Source organism: Melospiza georgiana, chromosome 1 (assembly GCF_028018845.1).
Source record: "Melospiza georgiana isolate bMelGeo1 chromosome 1, bMelGeo1.pri, whole genome shotgun sequence".
NCBI classification, from domain to species: Eukaryota; Metazoa; Chordata; class Aves; order Passeriformes; family Passerellidae; genus Melospiza; species Melospiza georgiana.
This window is the reverse complement of record NC_080430.1, coordinates 61,452,893-61,472,479: the sequence shown is the minus strand read 5'-3', so window position 1 is coordinate 61,472,479 and position 19,587 is coordinate 61,452,893. Positions and strand designations below refer to the sequence as shown.

The window sequence follows — 19,587 nt, the reverse complement described above, 5'->3', positions numbered from 1 at the left end:
TTTTTTTTCTTGGTACTCCAAATTACATAAAACATATATCATGAAAATTATATTGCCTGCATTCTATATCAAGATATACTGGAGGCCAGTTCATATTTCAGATCCCTTTCACACCAACCTCACTCCAATGGAATTTCTGGTTTTATACTTTCTAATTTTTATATGTAAGAAGAGTAAAAAATTACATCTGTAACACACTTTGTGATCTGGAATATCAGTATATATGGTTATAATATAGATTTTCCATTTTAATTAGCCATTATTTCAACTAGCAGGCTGAATCAGTGGAAAATATGGTGTCCAATTACTCAGTTGCTCTCTCAAAGTACATTGCATCTTCCTTTATGAGCAGGGGTTTATAATTTCTTTCTTTGTGAAGAATAGCTTGAGATCTACTGTGATACATGCCATGAAAGGGAGATGATCCATTACAGTATCTGCTGTATACATACACAAATAAAATTTGTTGCATGCTGTCAGTGCAGTGAAATCAAATAAACTTTCGTCTCCCTCGACATGTTTAAGAAATAATTTATCCGAAGTTGCATATTTTCACTGAAACAGTTGAAACATGCTAGTGACCAGTTTACTTACACATGGTAAAAATAATATAGGTTGCAGACAGATTTGTAATGCACTTTTTAAACACCTGTTTTTAATGTTTCAATACCCAATAAAGCAGAGGAACTCCTGCTTTTGGTTTGCATGCAGACGTTATGCACACTGGGATTTAAAAGTCTGCTGCCTAGGTTTCAAATGCAGTAAACAGCACTTGCAGGCACAGTGTGGGTACATTTTGGGACTTACCGACTCTGGAGTCTCCCTCAATGAGTTTTGCTCTTTGGGACATCGATAACGTGGTGTTACAGCCAAATGTGAATGCTGGTGAAAACCCACAGTCTTCCTGAGAAAGAGAACGTCTTCCTTGCCACTTGCAATCCTGCTTATTTAGAAATACTGCTGGTCCAGTTCTGTGTAATGAGAGGGGGAATAAATGTTTGAGAGGTGGAGCAAAGTGATCTGTTACAGTGAAACCAAGTACTTAAATACGTCCTTAAACTTTCATAAAGTTGGATGATATGTTGAACATGTACTTAAGCTTTCTGTCAAGCAAGAATACATTGATTAACTGGCAATTATTGTGCACTGCATTGCTACTCAGGTTACTCAGCTGCAAAATCTGCCGTAAGACATTTTTGCTGCCTTGCCACGGGTGTTATAAGAGATTGGGTGTCAGGCGTGAGTGTGTGGGGCTGTGAGCTGCCCAAAAATAGCATGATAAAGGGGAGCAAGTTGCAGTAGCTGCATTCTGTTCTTCCAGGCCTCTTTGCTGCTTTTCAGGAGGCCTACTAAGTTTTCCCTTTTAAAAATCCGATACTTTTTGGGCATCAGTTGCATCCCTGTATATTGCTACTTCCTTTTGATGGTTTTCAGGTGAATGCTACTAACTGGATCTTTTTCCTCTGTCTTCAGTCTCTGTGATTTTGGGATCCCTCAGGGTGACTGCCTCTTGTTTTTTTTCTGCCACCATTGTGCCTGTCTACATCTAATGGCCATGAAGTCTCTGAAGCTTTTACCGGATGTCTTGATAGCAAGTCAGACGTGATGATTCTGGAGCCAAGCTCTCCATCACTGAGCAACATCTTCCCATTACTTTCCTCTGTCTTTGGGCAAGCTGTACCTTTCTTCATGTCATCTAAGAGTGCAATTTAGACTGTTCAGTGAAGTCTACTCTATCTAGCTGCTTGCTGTCCCTGTGCCAGCATGAAAACAGCAGTATCAGCATGCATGTTCTGCGCAGGCCATGGATACCCACACTTGCTGTGCCTAATCAGCCGCACGTTCCTGTCCCCTCGGCTCTCTGGCAGGGAAGGACAGTGGCTCGCCTGGGAAGCCCGCAGCACATCGTCACTGCACAGACACATTAATAGCTAGAAGGGAGCGGGGTGGGAGAGAGATCATGTTTCGTTTCTGGAGAGCTGTTCAGAGATGAGCTGTGCATGAAGCCCCAGTGCAGCTCACGCATAGAGGGTTAGTCCCGACTTTTCATCCCCCTCTTAGCGTTTTCACCTGAGGCAGCTGCTTGGTTTAATGCTGCAAGCAGAGACACCTGAGCCTCAGATGGCTGCGACATGTCAGCATAAAGAGGCTTGAGCAGGGCTTGCAGGGTGCTGCTGCTGTTCACCGGCGGCTGGACTAGCAGTGCCTTGGCTCTCCTGCAGGTGCCCACCGGGATGTAACGCTTTGCCCCTGAGCATGGGCAGAGAAGGGATCAGAGTGCCTGGTTTGGATGAGACCCACCACTGCCAAGGCAAGCACTAATGCACAGGGCAGCAGGGCACTGGATGCAGCCACAGGGCAAGGGGATGGATATGGGGCAGAGGGATGGATGTGAAGAAAGGGGATGGATGTGGGGCAAAGGGATGGATGTGGGGCAAGGGGATGGATGTGGGGCAAGGGGATGGATGTGGGGCAAGGGGATGGATGTGGGGCAAGGGGATGGATGTGGGGCAAGGGGATGGATGTGGGGCAAGGGGATGGATGTGGGGCAAAGGGATGGATGTGGAGCAAAGGGATGGATGCTGCTCAGGTGCTCCCAGCAGCATGCCAGGGACAGCAGGAAGCACCAGGGCTGGTGAGGGGCTGAGCTCCTGCTGCCAGCCCCCCCTCCCTGCATATCCTGGCCTTACATCTTGTTGTTATGATTGCTATGGAAATAATTTCAATATGTTTCACAGCTCTGAGTTGCTGTGTCTTGCATTGTTTGGATGGAAAGCTGCTTGACTGGTTTTGGAGGGTGGCTGTACATGCACAAATACTAGCTGATTTTTTGTGGTGGTGGAAAGTAGGAGATTCACAGCATGGTTTTAATTAGAACTGCTCATTTAGTCTTTCATTGCAGTGTGTTCTTTAGTTGAAAGATAATTTAATTTTCTTTGTTTTGGAAGATTTTCGTGCTTGTCTGTGTGAAATGTCTTTATTTACTGTGCCTCATTGTGCTTTGTGCATAGCTTTGATTATGAGGAGAGTCAAAAACAAAACTTCCCTGGGCTGCACTATTTTCTACCTGCTGTGGGTTTTAATATAGTTCCACTTGTATATATGTACCAACTGTCTGCATTTCTAGGACAAAATCACCAGAGAAAATTGGCAAAGCATGAAGGGGTAGATTTAGCTGTAAAACTCTTAGTGACTTGAACAGGAATAGCGTGTCTAAAAGTTGTGAAGTGCTGAAAAAGTGTTACTGATATGGGTCAGTTTGGTTTTTCATCTCTGAGAAGTCCACAGAAGATATCACTTGTTGAAAAAAGGCAAAAGCCACAAAAAATCCTGCCTTCTCTTGCAGCACTCCATATTAAGATCTTGTAACACCTCCTCTTCAGTGAAGAGTATTTAGTCTGGTTGTAACACAGTGCAGCATGGATCAGTCTTGTTTATATATACAAGAATATTTAGGTAGTATCTGTCATATGAGATTTTTTTAAAAAGCTACATAAAATATGCATATCTCTCCTATAGGTGCAGGAACTCATAAATTGCTCATAAATTGCTCAGACTATGCAGTTACAAAAAGAAAGAATTCTAGATGGTATTTTTAATCAATCCTTAATAATCCTGAAATAATTTTCTAAATGGGTTTCAAATTAATTTTCAACCACCTCTTTTGCAGTGACAAACAAATTTAGACCACAACTTGCAGGCACATGTGCTAGCATCTAGGTACACAAGTAATCTCAAGCACATGTCCTGGATACATCAAAGCCTCATTTTCTAATCCCTCACAGTTTTCAGGAAAACCTTAAAGTATGTGAACTGGAACAGCCCCACTGCTGGCTGCAGGAGCCTCAGTTGAGAAAGAAGCAGGTTGGAGAGGCTTTGCAAAGAACAAGACAGTGCAGTGAAAATAGTGGAGCTGGGTAATGGCTCTGCAGTTTTGCTGTCCTAAATGAAATCCCTGAAAATCTTAGCTCAAATAGATTTTACAGGGGTAGTTGCTCTAATCACAGGGCAGTGTTAATCTGGAAGCCTATCTGTAATAGCAGATGTTTGTAGGAAAATGGCCTGGTGAGTTAAAGCATTCTTCTTCCCCCAGTTTGAGTAAAAATAAAGAAAAAAATTAGGAAATTTGGCCCTTGGATTCTCCAATTATTATTAAATTCTCTTTCCCCTTTTTGTAGTAGAAAAAGGTGTGTAATACACACTTGAATTGAATGTAAGAAGTAGTAATTCGCAGGAATAGGGCTCAGGATTCTATTTTTTTTTATTAAGGTTTAAGTATGCCATCCAGTTTTGGAACAATGACTACAGCAAGGCCATTGAAACTGTACATGATGGTGCTCCAGGACTTCCTGTGTGCTCCAGAGCAGAGGTCGGGAGCCCTTTTGGGACTAGGGGGGTTGCTGAAGTCTTTGCAGGGACATGAGCTGCTGCTTTGTGGCACCCTTCTGAGGAAGGGAGGGAGGGCGAGTAGTCCCATCGCAGGCACGGGGAGGGAGGCTGCAGAGAGCTGGTCAAGTGTCTGCCTTCTGGCCATGACCACCTTGTGCCCAGCCTGTGCCGAGGCTGACTCCAGGACCAGGCTGAAGCAGGCTCCCAAGGCCAGGGTGGAAAAGCCAGAGCACTGAATGTAGGCTGTGGGGGAGGCGACTTTGATCTTTCCCTCTGGGAAGGGAAAGGGCTGCGAAATACCACTGTCCGAGGTGATGGTCCTGTGCCTCTGCTGTGGAAAGCTCTGGGTGGCTGCCTGAAATGAAATGCCTGCTGGTGACGTTGCTGCAGAGCATCATGTCTGTAGTGGGCTCTGCCTCTGCAGGGGCCTTTTCCCAAGAGATCTGCCCCGTGTCTTAGGGTAAAGTGTGTGTGCCTCACAGCACTGCCCAGGGACTGTGGGACACTCATGCTTTGAACTGTGGCCTGGGCAAGTGACAGGGGCAAGTCCACATTTCAGAGCTTCTTACATGTCTGCTGCTGAGCTAATTGCCTTGGTTTCTCTCTGTAATCAGGGGAAGGCTCATCAGTACAGAGTTTAGTGAGCTATTAATTTTATTCTGATGTGAAGATCTGAAGCTGCTTGGGTAAATCACACCTTCAGAGTGCCTGTCTTGTTTTGCTGGCTGTGATGGCAGCCAAGGTGACTAGACCTTGTTGTTGTCCAGCCTGTACGTGTTAAAAGTAAGGTGGCATGAATCACCTGGCTTTTCCCTTTTTCTTTTGTCTGGATGTGTTGTGTACAATTGTTTCTCACTGTGCTCAGCAGGCTTTAAGGTCTTACCAGTTTGCCAAGACTGAGATGTAGTTCTTAGGCTGCATACCCAGGTAAGGCTGGACTATGGCTGGGAGAAGCAGTGCCTTTTAAGACCTTGGCATTTCTGTCTCTGGCTTGGAACTTGACTCATACTAGAGCCTCATGCTTGAAGTCAGCAGGTTGATAGAGTCACAGTCTTGGTTTGGGTGTAAAAACACAGATTCTGGTCTCCATCACCTCCTTGTCCTACCTCCCTTCAAAGGAGATATTGTTACCCCATCATCCTCCTCAGTTCCCAGTCATGCCCTGGCATCCTGCTCCACTGACTGCAGCATAGTCTCGTGCATTTGCAGCAGCAGATAAGCTATTCTAGAAGGCTTTAATTGGCAAGTTCTGCTGTTAATATTTGCAGCATTTTACTTGGCTGTCCCACTGGCTTTAAGCAAGGTTGTGGTGTTAGCCTTTGAGTGTTCAAGTCAGAAATTCTAGTGCAACAGCTGTTGCTAAATAATGTTCCTCAATGTGACAATATTTAGAATGATTGATTGAAAATAGTCCCCTGTATGTTGAGAAAGTTTTAGAAATCTTTCATGCTTATTTTATTTACTTGCAGTTGGAGATCTCAAGCCTTTCAGTTCATTGTAGCACTAGTGGCAGAGCATCTCATGGTATGCTCATTGGTCAGTCATGTCTATTCCATCCATTTGGGTTTTGGATTTTTTTCATTAAAAAAAAGCATCAACCAATGGCATCACCCTCGAGCAACTTACAGTGTGGAATCCAATCTCTCAATATTTCTTATAGTTTAATCAGACTGTTCTGAAGGTCAAAACTTTGAATCCAAGTTATAAGATACACCTGAACTATTTTTATTGCTGCATTTAGATGCTTTCCATGGAAGACATGCTCTCAGATACAACTGCAGTGTAATCAGAGCTGTAGCACCAGGTGGATCAAAGGTGGTTTGGGGAAGTAGAGTAGGACCAGAAGTGGTCTCCTGGCAGTGTGGGTACTGCCTTTGTTTTGTGAGGAGGTTGAAGCACAGATTGATTAAACAAAGAAGTCTGGAAATACGTAAAAAGTTGTTATGATTTTTTTCCTGCTCTAATCAAATCATAATCTCTGATAAAGCAAAAACTTTGGCAGTGCTGGAGATAGGAACTTGCTCACTCCATGCCCAGCTCACTGCACCTTCATCTGAGACATCTTTGCTCTGCACTTTTATAAAAAGCCTTGAAACGTTTTCCTTCTTTTAATTAATTCCTACATAAAAATTAAAAAAAAAAACCCAGACAAAAATGGACAGAAGTACTGTGAAAGCTGTAAGCCATCAGTATACATGTGGCTTTCAGAAGAAGCTTTCAAAGGTTTATTTCATACCTTCAGCCAGCCTCCTTTCCCCAAACACAGAAAGCAGTCAGGGCTTGATTCATGGACCATCTGATTATAATAAGTCTCACTTGGGGCATACAGCTGTATACCATGCTACTGCACACGTGCTTTATCTGCCTCCACCCTTGGGTGTTTAGTTCCTGCTCTGTGCTGTGGCTTTTGACTCCATTGGCTAATTAAATAGCAAAATGTCTCACATAAGATTTTTTTGGTCTTTTTAAACAAGTACTTGGCAAATCAGAGAAATTAAGAATTGGAAGTAGTAATTTTCGTGGCAACAGAACAGTAAGTGCAATATTCTTATTATGAATATGGCTCAGTATTTATAGCTCTCCAAATATTTACAGAGATAAAGCCTTTAAACATAGCCCCAGCTTTCTGTCTTCAGTAGCGGTTTAAATAAATGTCATTTGCAGAGAAGTTAAAATTGAGAAAAAAGGCAGCCATTTCTAGTTTAATATTGTCTCACTGATGTCCCTGAACTCCAAAAGTTTTCAGCCTGAAACTGAGTTCTCTCTGTCCCATACAAGCCAGTGTTTATCTTGACATGCACCTCAAAGGCACTGGCCTTTAATCAGATAACTCTTGTGAGTAGATGGGTGCCCCATTGTCCTCAAATTCACAAGGGTGAGAATTCAAAGTCGTGCATTTCCTGAAGCACTCGTGAGCCATCGAGTTAAAACATGGCATTGAGGGTGTGTCTGGGATGGAGTCAGCGAGGGATGCTGGCAGTGTGCTGCAGCATGGCTGGGATGGGCAGCGGTGAAGGACATGGTGCTGACGGCACCTGACACACCCCCGAGGATCCCGGGCCAGCCTGTGCTCACCACAAGAGCCTGCTGGGTGCGAGCGGTGCGTCAGCAGCATGGCGAAAGGCAGGCTCACAAGTGTGAGCTTGTCCAGGCTATCTGCCTAAGAAGGTGTCATAAATTCCTTCTGTAGGGCTCTTGTGATCTTTTTTTTTTAACCCATGCATGGCCATGGGTATGACTCCCCAAACTGAAAGCTGTGAAGGATGCTGAAGACAAATGTTTTGAGTAGAAACCTAACAGAGTATCTACTCTACTGAGTTTCTTAAGTTTCTAGAGTGAGGGGTTGGGTAGTTTCAGGGAGGACACTGTTGTGTTGGATTTACCCCAGACCTGGATTTATAATCCTTGGAGAGTGATGAGGCAGCAAGGATTAGAAGAACATTTCTATGGTCTTGGGGTAGAAGATGTCATGAGAACCGTAATGATTTCTTGGTGTCCTAGTGAATAAGGTGCCCAGGACTTACAAATCTATAATATTAGTAGCTCCTTTTCTAATAGGCATCTCTCTTGTGAGTCTAACAGTTTTAGGAGGAGTGTGACATGGGTTGGTTTTTAGGTACGTCTATTTTTTAGGAGGAAAATCCTTTCTAGAAATAGGGAGCAGTATCTTGTGGCTGTTTAGACAAGGAGATTTCATGGCTGTGCTCAGAGCCAGCAGCCACGAAGGCTGTTTTTCCCTGGATAGAGACTGAAATTACTTGTGAGCCAGTGACTGAGTGTACAGCATCTCTATTACATTAAGATTAATAATTCCTCAGCGTATTTGCAGCTGGAAGTTTTATATAGATCTTTATTCATCATGATGTGAACAGCTGCTCTTTTGCTGCTCTGTTGAGTTAAGGTCCAAGTGGCAGCACTAGAAAGTGCCACATAAAACATACTCCTGCTGTTTCCATTCACTGCTCTCCCATCCAGCTCTAGTCCTTGGCCCAGGGTTGGCCCCTTGCAGGAGCAAGCGATCTTATTTTTATTTGTGGACCAGCTCTGACTGCATTTGGATCTTATAACAGAGTTTGAATAAATCCAAGGAAAGTCACTTTCAGAAAGAAAAAATAAATCCTGAAAGTAGCACAAAAATCTGTAGGAATTCCTGTTACAATGTTATATTAAGTAAGTGAAAGACTATGGGATAGTAACGTGTTTCATTGCACAGAGCATAATTTAGTCTCTTTTTTTGTTTAACTGCATCAGATGTAGTACAGCAAAATCTGTCACAGCCAGAGGGTCATCTCAGCTCCTAAGGAAGTGTTTTATTTTCTGTTTGGTTGTTTTTTGAGAAGTTGTTCTGTTTTTACTGTATTTCATTTTGAAGTCTGTCTGCTCTGTTGTTTTGAATAAGATGCTCCCCTTTTTTTGGCTTGTCCTCTCGAAGGAGTGTCCAAGCAGACCAAGTTTAGTACCTGAGTACTAGAGTCTGGAGCTGAGCAGTGCACATCATCCAAAAACCAGTGCCCCTTCTTGCTTGCCTGGTTGCTGGCAAAGGGAAGATTTTCCTGGTCAGGATGATGTGCCTCGCTCAGTCCTAGGTACATGGAAGTGGGCGTCTAGGCGTCTGGAAAGAGCAAGGGGCACACGGATGGTGTGGCAGTGACTGAAATGTGTACACCTGCAGAGTGTGAGCCTGAAGGTGGAGAGAAACAGCTGCAAAGAGACAGGGATTCTGCGACATGCCCAGCAAGACACGTGCCTCAGTGGTTTGCTGGTGCTCTGTCGATGCTGCCTGTCTGCCTCATTGGCACTGCCAGGGCTGCTTGCTCCTTGTCCTGTGGGGACCTGAATCCCCAGAGTAGGGGCTGCCAGCCCCTGCCTGGCTCTGCTTGGCAGCTCAGGGTACAGCTGCCTGCTTGTGCCCTGCTGCTGCTCTTCAGCATGCACCCCTGATCTGCAGGAGGACTGCCCAGCTTCCCTCTGGAGCCGAGGGGTCGAGGGGAGTTCCATATACTAGTTCCCATGTCACCTGGATTTGGGAGAGGAGCTTGAGAGGAGAGTTGCTACAGTCCCAGTCCCCCATGTCAGGGCATCTGAGGTGTGTTTTTTTTCTCAGACCTCCCCCTACAAAAGAGTTAAAGCCCAAACCAGGTCAGAATAGGTATTAGGGAATTTTGCGACGCATGGGGCAGTTTTTTCCTGACTCTTTTTCCCAGAGGTGTAGGTTGCTGGCTCCCAGAGTGTTCAGCAGCAGGTTTTTGGGCATTTTCACCTGGAGGCATGGTGGCAGGGCAGCTCACTGGCTGCCCAGGCAGAGGCCGGGCAGGATCTCTGCAGTGCACACCAGAATAGATGCCCTGGTCTCCTGACCTCACCCCCTGTGCCTGCGCTTCACATGACAGTCACTGCCCGCAAGATCAGCTTTTCCCTCCTGCTGTTCAAACCCATGATGCAGTGGCTTACGTCCTCCAGTGCTGCCGTGTGGGAGCCCAAAGTAAATCCTTTTTCTTGAAAATCAGATTCACGATGCTATTTTTATGTGTGCTCAGTGCTAACTGCTGAAATCAATACGCAGGATGTTTGTGCACTTTCTTTGTAGATTAAACAGCTGGATCTTTGATTTGGTTTTAAAAAACCAGGACACTGAGCACTCACTGATGGTATTTTATTGAGACTGTATATTAGGTACACTTTTAAAACATGACAATTTGTTTTATTTTATCATTCATCATGTGCAGTTCCTGAAAAAAAAATACCTGCTGCTTGAAAAGCAATAAAGCTATTTAGTGTGTAGCTCCAAAGCTCTAGCTTAAAGAGACAAGCAGCCCTTGTCTTGACTTTAAAATGTCCCTATTTTATAGGTTTAATTCTGTTTGACCTTTTTTGAAAGCATTGCTTTCCAAAACATTGATGGGGATAAAAGGGAAAGAAGCACCCTTACACCAGACTTGGGTTGTTAGTCTCCCTGATGAGTCTCACCAGACTGACTCGGGTATTCCTTGAACATTTCTGGGAGTGCAAATGGTACAGGTAGATGTGTAAGGCTTTGCTGAGCATAAGCACTGTGGTACCTGCTGCAAGCAGTGTGGCCATCATTTACATGGTCAGGTAAGTATTTATTGTACTTAGTATTTTTAGAGGCATAAAATGGATTGTTGTCTTTATTATATACCAAACATAAGAAACCAGGCAAGAAAAACACACGCACTGATATGGATGTTCCCTGTGGCATTTTTTGGCACATCATTATCATTAAGGAGGCAGCCCCTACGGGCCTCAAGAGTCTCAAGCACAGCTGCTGACTGGTGTGGAGAGTGAATACTAAGTCCCTGGTCATGCCCTGCTTTGTTATTAGTGGGAGCTCAGCCTTTAATGCATTGAGGCAGGCTAAGCCCTAAATTATACCCCAATGTTCATTTGATATATTTGCAAAAGAGTCCGGGTCTGTAGGAATGCACCACTGTAGGGTTTTTGCAGTCCTTTCCCCAAACTCGCAGTAAGTACACTTGAAAGCCATTACACAGGATAGCTCCCTTTCTTCCTGACTGATGTCATGGGTGGTGCAGAGGGTGTACCTGGTGTGTCCCGTGAGAACAGGGCCATTCTTCTGGTGGCCTCCAGGAGCCTCTCCAGACAGAGGCTTCCTTGTTATGACAGGTAGCTTTCTGAGCATTTCAACAGATGCTTGGGCATGCCAAAAGCATAAAAGCACTTGGAAACGGAACGTGCAGAATATTTCAACTGTGTTTCTTAAAATAAAGCCATGGCTTAAATAATAGAAGTTTTCCTCACTGACTCTAGAATAACCACTGAAGCTGAAATAGTGTTTGAGTTATTGGATGTGTCACTTGCAAAATTTCCTCAAAATTTAGTAACTGTAGGAAGGTTTGGGAAGGTTTTGTGTTCAGAACACCTCATCTCCTTCTGCTCATCGTTTCCAAGTCTGTTCAATTCCAATTGGCAGATTTAATAGATGTGTACCAGGAGCACATTTGGAATCCAGGCAGCCTCAGTATGCTCACGTCTGTGATAAACCGGAGGTCATCATAGCTGTAGGACTGAATCAGATAGTACCTTGCTCGTGGCTGTGAGGGGTGACAGCCCTGTTTCCCTCACACTTCACTGGCCACTGGAGATTGGAAGATTCCTGGTGTTCGGTGCCATGGCATCTGGACACATGAAAACATCCAGCCCCAGTGCATCTCCCTGGGGAAAGGCTGGTGTTTGCTTTGGCACCCTGCACTGAGATGAGCAGCAGCCTACTGGTGAGAATCGAGACATGTTGGTGGGAGATAGCGCTGGGAAAGCGATGACAGAGAGGTGTAGGAATCCCAGGGAAGGCCTGATGCGGTGGCTCAGCCCATGCAGCCTTTTCCCTCTCTCTTGCATAAGAGGATGTATGGTGACGAAGAGCTTAGCTGTGATCGGTCCTGTTCTGGTGTTAATTACCAGTGACTGCATCGCTTTTGATAGAATTAGAGGAGTGTGTAATAGGCCTGCAATTAAGTCTGATTTTGATCTTAGCAGCTTCAGACAATAAAAATGAAAATGTCATTTGAGATGTGTTCAAGTATTTTTAACAGTGTTGTTCAAAGTTTTCTGAGGAAAAGCGCAGAGTAGTCAGTGTTTGGTCAGAATAAGAGAATATGACCTATTTTCATTTTGAAACCAAACACTTGGCTACACAGTTCTTATCTGCATATTTGAGTCTTTCCTGCATCTTTTCTTTGTACCAAACCAGGTGACTGCTGTATCACTGCCTTTGTTTGGGAAGGGAAACTCATTCAGAAACATTGTGCTCCTGGTCCTTTTTTGCAGCTAATTCTTTTCACAGTTTCACAGCCGGGGAAAGTACACCTCTTTCCACTTGGATCTATGTATTGCCAAGGAAAGCATGCCTGGTAGGAAAGACACGTCCTTTAATATGAATGCTGTAGCTGAGCACACCTTTGTCACCCATACTCAACCGCTGAGTTATTAGGAGCTTTGGACTGTGTTACACAGAGAAAAAGATAAAAATAGGGTGTCTGACGCATGCATCCCATGTTGCACGCCAGGAAACTGAATCGCTCTTCCACCTAGTACAGTACCCCAGAGCATATATGGAAAATATGCATGGATATGAACATGTGAGATCTTTCCTCACCAAGAAAAATGCTCAGTCACCCTTTTTTCCCATCCCATTTTATATTGATCTAGCTTGATATTCCCTTTGACTGCTGGCAAACCTACCAGCCTAAAGTCCCACAACTGTGCTTTTACTGCCACTGCTCCTCACTGTTAAACCTGTCTCCCATGTTTTGAGGGAACTGTGGAATATTCTTACTGCACCCAGCTGACAGTAAGCAGGATCTTGCCCATTCACCAGACATCTGCAGCGTGCTGAAAACTCCCGAGGCTCAGCACTGTCTGTCATGGAAATAATGCACTGGGTGCGTAGTCTAAAATAAGTCATTCACAGTATGTGCCCATTTAAATGTTAATCCTTGCATCGCTTTCTTTTATTGCTTCTGTTGGCATACACGATTATGTGACATAATATAAAAGTAAATAATGTGATGCAATGGGTAAAGCTCAAAAGGAAATACAAATTAGAGATCCGATGCTTCCTAACACAGAATATGACATAAAACTTACAGTGACTTGACTGTGAATTTTTCTTATTTTGAGGGCAGCATATAGCAGTTGAGCATATAGCAATTACATGAGTCTTTCTGGAGGTTTCTGGCACTTTCTAAGTCGAGGAGTAAGTGACTTTAGGTAATAGATCCAAAGTTAACTATGGCTCTGCTCTAGGACAAGGCCTTTAAAAAAAGCAAACATAAATTCAGCTTGACGATTACAAACCTTAAAAAACAATGCAAAACATGCAACTCAGATCTCATTATTTATTTTCCAGCATGGGAACACTTTTCAGAGGAAGGCAGGTGTGCAAAGCTGAGGACTCTGGGTGTTTGATTGCCTCCTGGTAGGAAACCTGTGGGAAAAGCGCAAGCTGAGGCTCAGCAGTAGGTTACAAACTATGGCAGCAGGCAAGTTCAGATTTAAAAATAAAGCCTGAAATAGCAGAACCCAATGCAAGACCAACATTTTTGGTCCTCTTTGCCCATGTTCAGTAAAACATATGGGTACCTTGGTGTGCGATTTTGCTTTTGCTGAATTGAGGTTTGAGTTACTCGCTAGTCTATTTTTACATTTTAAGCGTCCTTGTAACTCAATATGTGTTTGTTTTAATTTTACACTCTCCATAAAAAGCATCCTCCATGACGACTTGGAGAAGTGACCGCTGGCAATGCATAGAAATTTATTTGCCTGGCATGTCACACTGTCTTACTTTTCCCCCTGCAAACCCATGTGCTGGTCTTGACCAAAAATACCCTGGGATACCTTGTGTCTCCTCCCTTACCTAAGCTTTGCTGCTGAGGCTCTGGAAGTGGTGAGGCAGGGAAGATCAGCTTGGGACAAATCCAGGTCACTCCACCAGCCCTGCTCACACACACCGTTGGAATTAATGAGCAGCCAGGCTGTCATGGAGGGGGAACAGGATGGTGATGAGTAGGACAGTGGCTTCCCTGTGGCCACTGACTGTACCAGGAGCACACCTATGATCACCCACCTGCAGCTCAAGCTGCATGTCTGTCTCTGAGGGGAGAAAGCCAGGAGTCCCGCTTTTTGCAGCTTAGTGCTGATGTGTGTGTCAGGGACCAAAGGGGTGGGTGTTCCATGTAGAGCTGGAGGGAGGTTCATAGCTCATGGCATCCCACTGAAGGCAGCATACAGGCAGGGCTCTGCTTTTCTCTCTCTCTTATTTTGCTGATAGTGCAGATTATCAAAGTGCTACTAATGTGTTTCCAATTTTACAGTTCTGGCATGGAACCCTCATATCATATCATATCATATCATATCATATCATATCATAATCATATTGTATCATGTTACAACCCCCTGGTTCTGAGCTGCCTTCATATGATGTCTCAGGAATGCAGAGCTGATAAAATAATGTAGAAAAGCTAGAAATGAGCCTTCTCTTCTTCCTATCCCTGCATCCTTCCAGTATTCATGTGCCTTAGGTGAGGATATAAAATTGCTGCACCAAATCAAACAAAAATGCTTCTGTTCTCTTTGCTTTACTGACCAAAGTGTGGGGTGAAAAATTTACGGTGTGCCCAGTTGTCAATGGAAGATGTGTCTAGGCTCATTGTCCTCCCTTCCTCATGCATTGGTCACTTTGGTATCTGAAACTTTGCCACTGTGAAGTGCTGTTGCCATTCACCATGTTTGATAGTGGAGGGAGGGCTTTGGGCCTGTTAGTACCCACCAGAATTTTGCTGGGTGCAAGGAGTAACAGTGATTCAATATCTTTGTTTTTAATGGCATTCCTGCTATCAGATGGTAAAATACCCTAGAGAGTTAATATGAAATTGCTTTGTAAGGAGTGCGAAAATTTAAGGAGAGTGAAAATAGACAAAATACAAATTTAAGCAGCATTTGATATATGGGTTTCACTGCTTGTTTTCAGCTTTATTTAGCTTTGAACTTGCAGCTACCTTAAAACTAGCGTTGCTCCTTACCAAATTGTGGTAAGTTTTGAGTTTCTGTATTCAGTGATGGTGAATAACTCACGCCCAAACCCACATGAACCATTCAGAGTGGAACCTAAACCTACAACAAAATGAGTAGGTTTGCTCTGGGGTGGGGCATCTCCTGGGACAGTGCACCTTGCCCACGTTCCTCCCTCCTATAGTTGCTGCATCTTCCCTTCCCTTGGGATAAAACTTCACCACTAACCCCTGTAAGAGAACTGGTTTTGTGAGACTTATTTCCCAATGTCAGGTGGCAGCCACGAGTGGGATGTTGTCTGGGGACTCCACAGCAGTGGGAACCATGAGTAGCTACTACAGGAGATGGTACGGATGAGGTCAGGCTCTGCTTCCTCCGCATCCTGTGGCAGAAATAACTCTTGTTGTCATCAGAGCAGTCACTGTAATGTGGATGAGGTTCAACCCAGGCCCAAGAGCTTCAATGAGATTTTTGTGTGATTATAACAAGAATTTGACACACATGGTGAGCTGCTAATCATGTATATGTGATCTGTCTCCATGCTGTCCCAGGATTTATTTACTAGCATAAAAATCAGCTAATGAGGTCACAAGCAGCCTGCTGCTGCTGCATGAGAGATGTCCAAGGAAGCATGGGGATGGGTGAGCTGTGTCCTTTACCCTGTGCAACCTCTGTCAATTTTGCATCCCTCAGTACTGTGAAGGAACATCGAGTTCATTGTGTTTTTCTGCTGAGCACTGCAGCAGAATTTATGCAAAGTTTTCTGTGGATGTAGCAGGAGTACTCAAAAGCTCAGCCCATCTAAAGTGCCTCAGGTCCTTTAGGATAATGAGACATTTTGTGAGTGCACCTTTTTATTGTACCAATATTACATTACAGGAAAAATGGAAGGGGGGAACTTAACGCATAGCACCTGTCACAGGTTCTCTCCTTGAATTAGGCTCTCCTGCTTATAAAACTTTAATTGATTCCTAGCAGTTTATGTGCGTGGCGCTCAGTGGGCGTTTTCTGTTCTCTTGCCAGCTCCATGGTTACTTAGAAAGCGAGCCGCTCACGCTGCAGCTGTTCATTGGGACGGCAGACGACCGCCTGCTGCGACCCCATGCCTTCTACCAGGTTCACCGCATCACCGGCAAGACCGTTTCCACCACCAGCCATGAAACAATACTTTCCAACACCAAAGTCCTGGAAATCCCTCTTCTTCCAGAGAACAACATGAGAGCAATGTAAGACCAAGGCACCATGTCTGACTCCTAGCAGTTTCGTCTTGGTCAACTCACTTAATTTCTTTGGGGTTTGTTCCTTTCTTTCTGTACACAATTTTCCTTTCCCTATCTTTTTTTTTCTTTCCCCGCATTTCTCTCTGTAACAGTAGGTTTCCATAACGTTGCTGAGACAAATTGCTGCTAACCAGCGTAACAGCAAAACGAACTGCACAAATATTTATGACAACTGATTTGCTTTCATTCTAGAGTTTCAGCCAATGTGCTTATTTGCCATTTAAAATAAGTATCTCGGTTACTGAGCTGTAAATATCTCCTACCTCAGCTCCTGCATTTAGTTTCTAAATATGACACCTGTTGCTCCTATACGCACTAGCACAAGGAACAGAGCTGATTAAAATTTATCTTTGGATGTCAAAGGAAACTCTTAGAGAGCATTTCCAAGTACCCTTGTGGTTTTTCTGAGACGAGTGAAACCACTCATTTCTCACATAATAAAACTCAGCATTTTTCATGGCACTTGCTTACAAGCAAATCTTCCAGAACTAAGAGTTACCTCTGAGAACCTGTATTCAAATTTGATGTAGTTTACAGATTGAGTTGTTAAACTGGGCTAAGTTTAGTGCTATGCAGAAAAGCAGGCATGGTTATCTTAGGATATCTGGGGTGAAAATTAAGTGCCCTGTAGGTCCATTAAGCATCTGTAAACATCGTTATAGGATGGTACATAAAGGTTAAAATAGCATTCTGTGTAAGTGATATACAGCAAACCTTTCACACTATTTTATCCTGTCCTCTCTGTACCCCTCCCTCAAATCAGCCTACCCCCTGAGTTGTCTCCTCCCTTCATTCAAATCATCCTAAACATTATCTGAGGTGTTTGCCTTGGGAGGAATTTCTGTGTGCTTGCGTGCAAGTACAGCTCTTGGTGTGTGTATAAATATAAATGTATTAATATTTATATAGAGATGCATGCTCCTTTGTGAGTGTATATATAGAAAGATAGAAAGCAAGCAAGAAATCCTGACCTCCACCAAACCAAATACCACAAGAAAATCACAATTTCACTCCTTGTTGTCATACAGTTTGCCTTGCCTTAACAAAGTGGAAAATGCTGTCAGACACCTAAAGTCCTTCCACACATAGTGGCTATTAGAAGCTGGTTTGCAGTGTCATGTACAACATGCCCTGGAGTGCCTCATGTAAATAGAAGAGCCAGAATATGTTTAGCTGCATTGCCAGCTGGGCTTAGAGTAATCACTCAAGACCTGAAGATCTCTCTCAGTGCATTGTGTTAAAAGTCACAACAAGCCTTCAGAATTATTGGCCCTGTTCGCTGCCATCGTATGTTGGTGGGGCTGCATTGGGGTTGAGGAAATTTCACCAATTTGTACCCACACAGTATTTATCTGGCACTTTATTTATCCAGTTTGAATCACGTTTTTGGCCATCTAGGAACTTTATTACCATTTCATTCATCTTTCTCCCTAAAATAAAGGTAAGTTACACAGTTTGGGAGCCAAGCTGAATATTTTTGTGGCATGTGTGCCAGACTGTGGTACAGCTCACTCAAGAATCACAAACAATGCTTTGGCATATAGAGGCCTTAGATGTCAGTAGTCTAAAACCTCATGAAGGACTACCAATGAATTGAAATTTGGAGCCAAGGACTTTCCTCACACTTTGTGTTCAGGCCTTGATTCAGGGAAACACCAAAGCTCATCTGCCCATTTAAACTTCCTATTGACTTCAGATTTCAATATCCATGACTTTACAAGCTTGAATTTAAATACTTTTTCTTCTCTGAACATTTGGGTATGAGTTGTACGTCAATAGTCATTCAGTTTACAAGTGTTGCTGTAGGAGAGACAATATGGAGAAATGCACCATAACTTACGGATCTTTGCGTAGAATTTTGACATGGATACAAATACTCTGTATTCTTATGCAGACTATAAGAATTCTTATGTAATTCTTATATAGTTCTTACAGCTTCACCTGCTAGTAAGCATTGTTGGGAATCTTTAATACTTTCATTAGTTTCTTTGATCATGTCAGCAAGGGCATTTTTTAAATTCTGAAATCCATACTTTAGAAAAAATGCAGATCAAAACTGTGCTGCCATAGTGTTTATTTGCAGTTTGCTTCAGAAGAGCTTCAAAGGTCTAGAGGGGGAATTAAACTCTTTGAATGCAAAATAAAATTAACTATGCATACTCAATGTAATAAAATGCATGCCAGAGACCAGTACCCAGAAGAAATTGCCATGCAGCCTTTGTAGTCATGGCCAAGGCAGAGGTATTTTTGCAGTGGGTTTTTGAGTGCATATGTTTATATGTCTTTTGCTCTGGGAGCTTCTTCTGTTGAAATATTCTTTGACAAAAATCTTGGCTCATAAACTCATCCAGGAGAAAACCAAAGTTAAAAAACTAAAAAAGACAGTGCGGCCAGAAATTGTAGTAGTTGTATCTGATGAAAAGCATGTTTTTCCCTAATGTGAGGAGAGGACTCTGAGTGTTGTTTTCTTCATGCAGAGCTTCAGCTCAGCGCTAAGCTTGGGAGTATTTCTAACTCATTGAAATACAAACAAACTGACAGTAGAACTGATCTCAGGGAGAGCTTTTTTGCTCATTAATAAGAACTTCAGGACTTCACCCTAGATTGAAAATCTTGTCAGATTTTTGTCTAAATTAGTTGTAACAAGTAAAATTTTAAGTAGCCTGGCATTCTACGTTAGTAACAGTTTCTGCACTATTGTCGCATCCCACTGGCTTTCCTAGTCTTGCTGTTTCTTTGGGCTTTGGCTTATCTTTAACTACAATCCTTATAGGATGTGTTGGGGAGGAAGGGTCCTTTAGATTTTCTTCCTCTGAGAACTGAGGTAGCCTCCTAAATTTGTGTTCTTACAGCAGCCACTACCTGCTGCTACCAATAGCCCCAGCTCAGCCTCTTGGGAGTGCAAGTACTAAACAAAGTCTGCGGCGCTCAGCCTGGTCATTGGGCCGTGCCTGATGCAGTTTTTTAAGAAGAGCGTGCAGGAGAGAGATAAGATATGCACGCTCGTGTCTTCCTGAAGTCTTCTTGAAGTGAATTGAATTGCCCTGTGTTTCCTTTTGGATAGCATCGACTGTGCTGGGATATTAAAGCTCCGAAACTCTGACATTGAGCTGCGCAAGGGAGAGACGGACATTGGTCGTAAGAACACGCGTGTGCGTCTGGTCTTCAGGGTTCACATCCCACAGGCCAATGGCAGGACTCTCTCCTTGCAAGTAGCCTCCAACCCCATTGAGTGCTGTAAGTAGCAGCAAGCATCGTCCTCTTGCTGGATATTATCAGAAAATCTTTTAATCAATAAGGTTGAAGAAGATGTCTAAGATCACTGTTAACTCAGCACTGCCATGTCCACACACCTTTTGAACAGTTTTTA

At 43.6% G+C, this 19,587-nt stretch overlaps 1 protein-coding gene across 1 annotated transcript in view; it reads left to right on the top strand.

Moving 5' to 3' along the window:
• NFATC1 (nuclear factor of activated T cells 1) overlaps positions 1-19,587 on the top strand; it is a 109,598-nt gene that overhangs the window by 27,025 nt on the left and 62,986 nt on the right. Inside the window, exons 4-5 of the mRNA XM_058025065.1 lie at positions 15,961-16,163; positions 19,282-19,454. Of these exons, the coding sequence (XP_057881048.1) occupies positions 15,961-16,163; positions 19,282-19,454 (376 nt within the window). The remainder of the gene's footprint in view (positions 1-15,960; positions 16,164-19,281; positions 19,455-19,587) is intronic.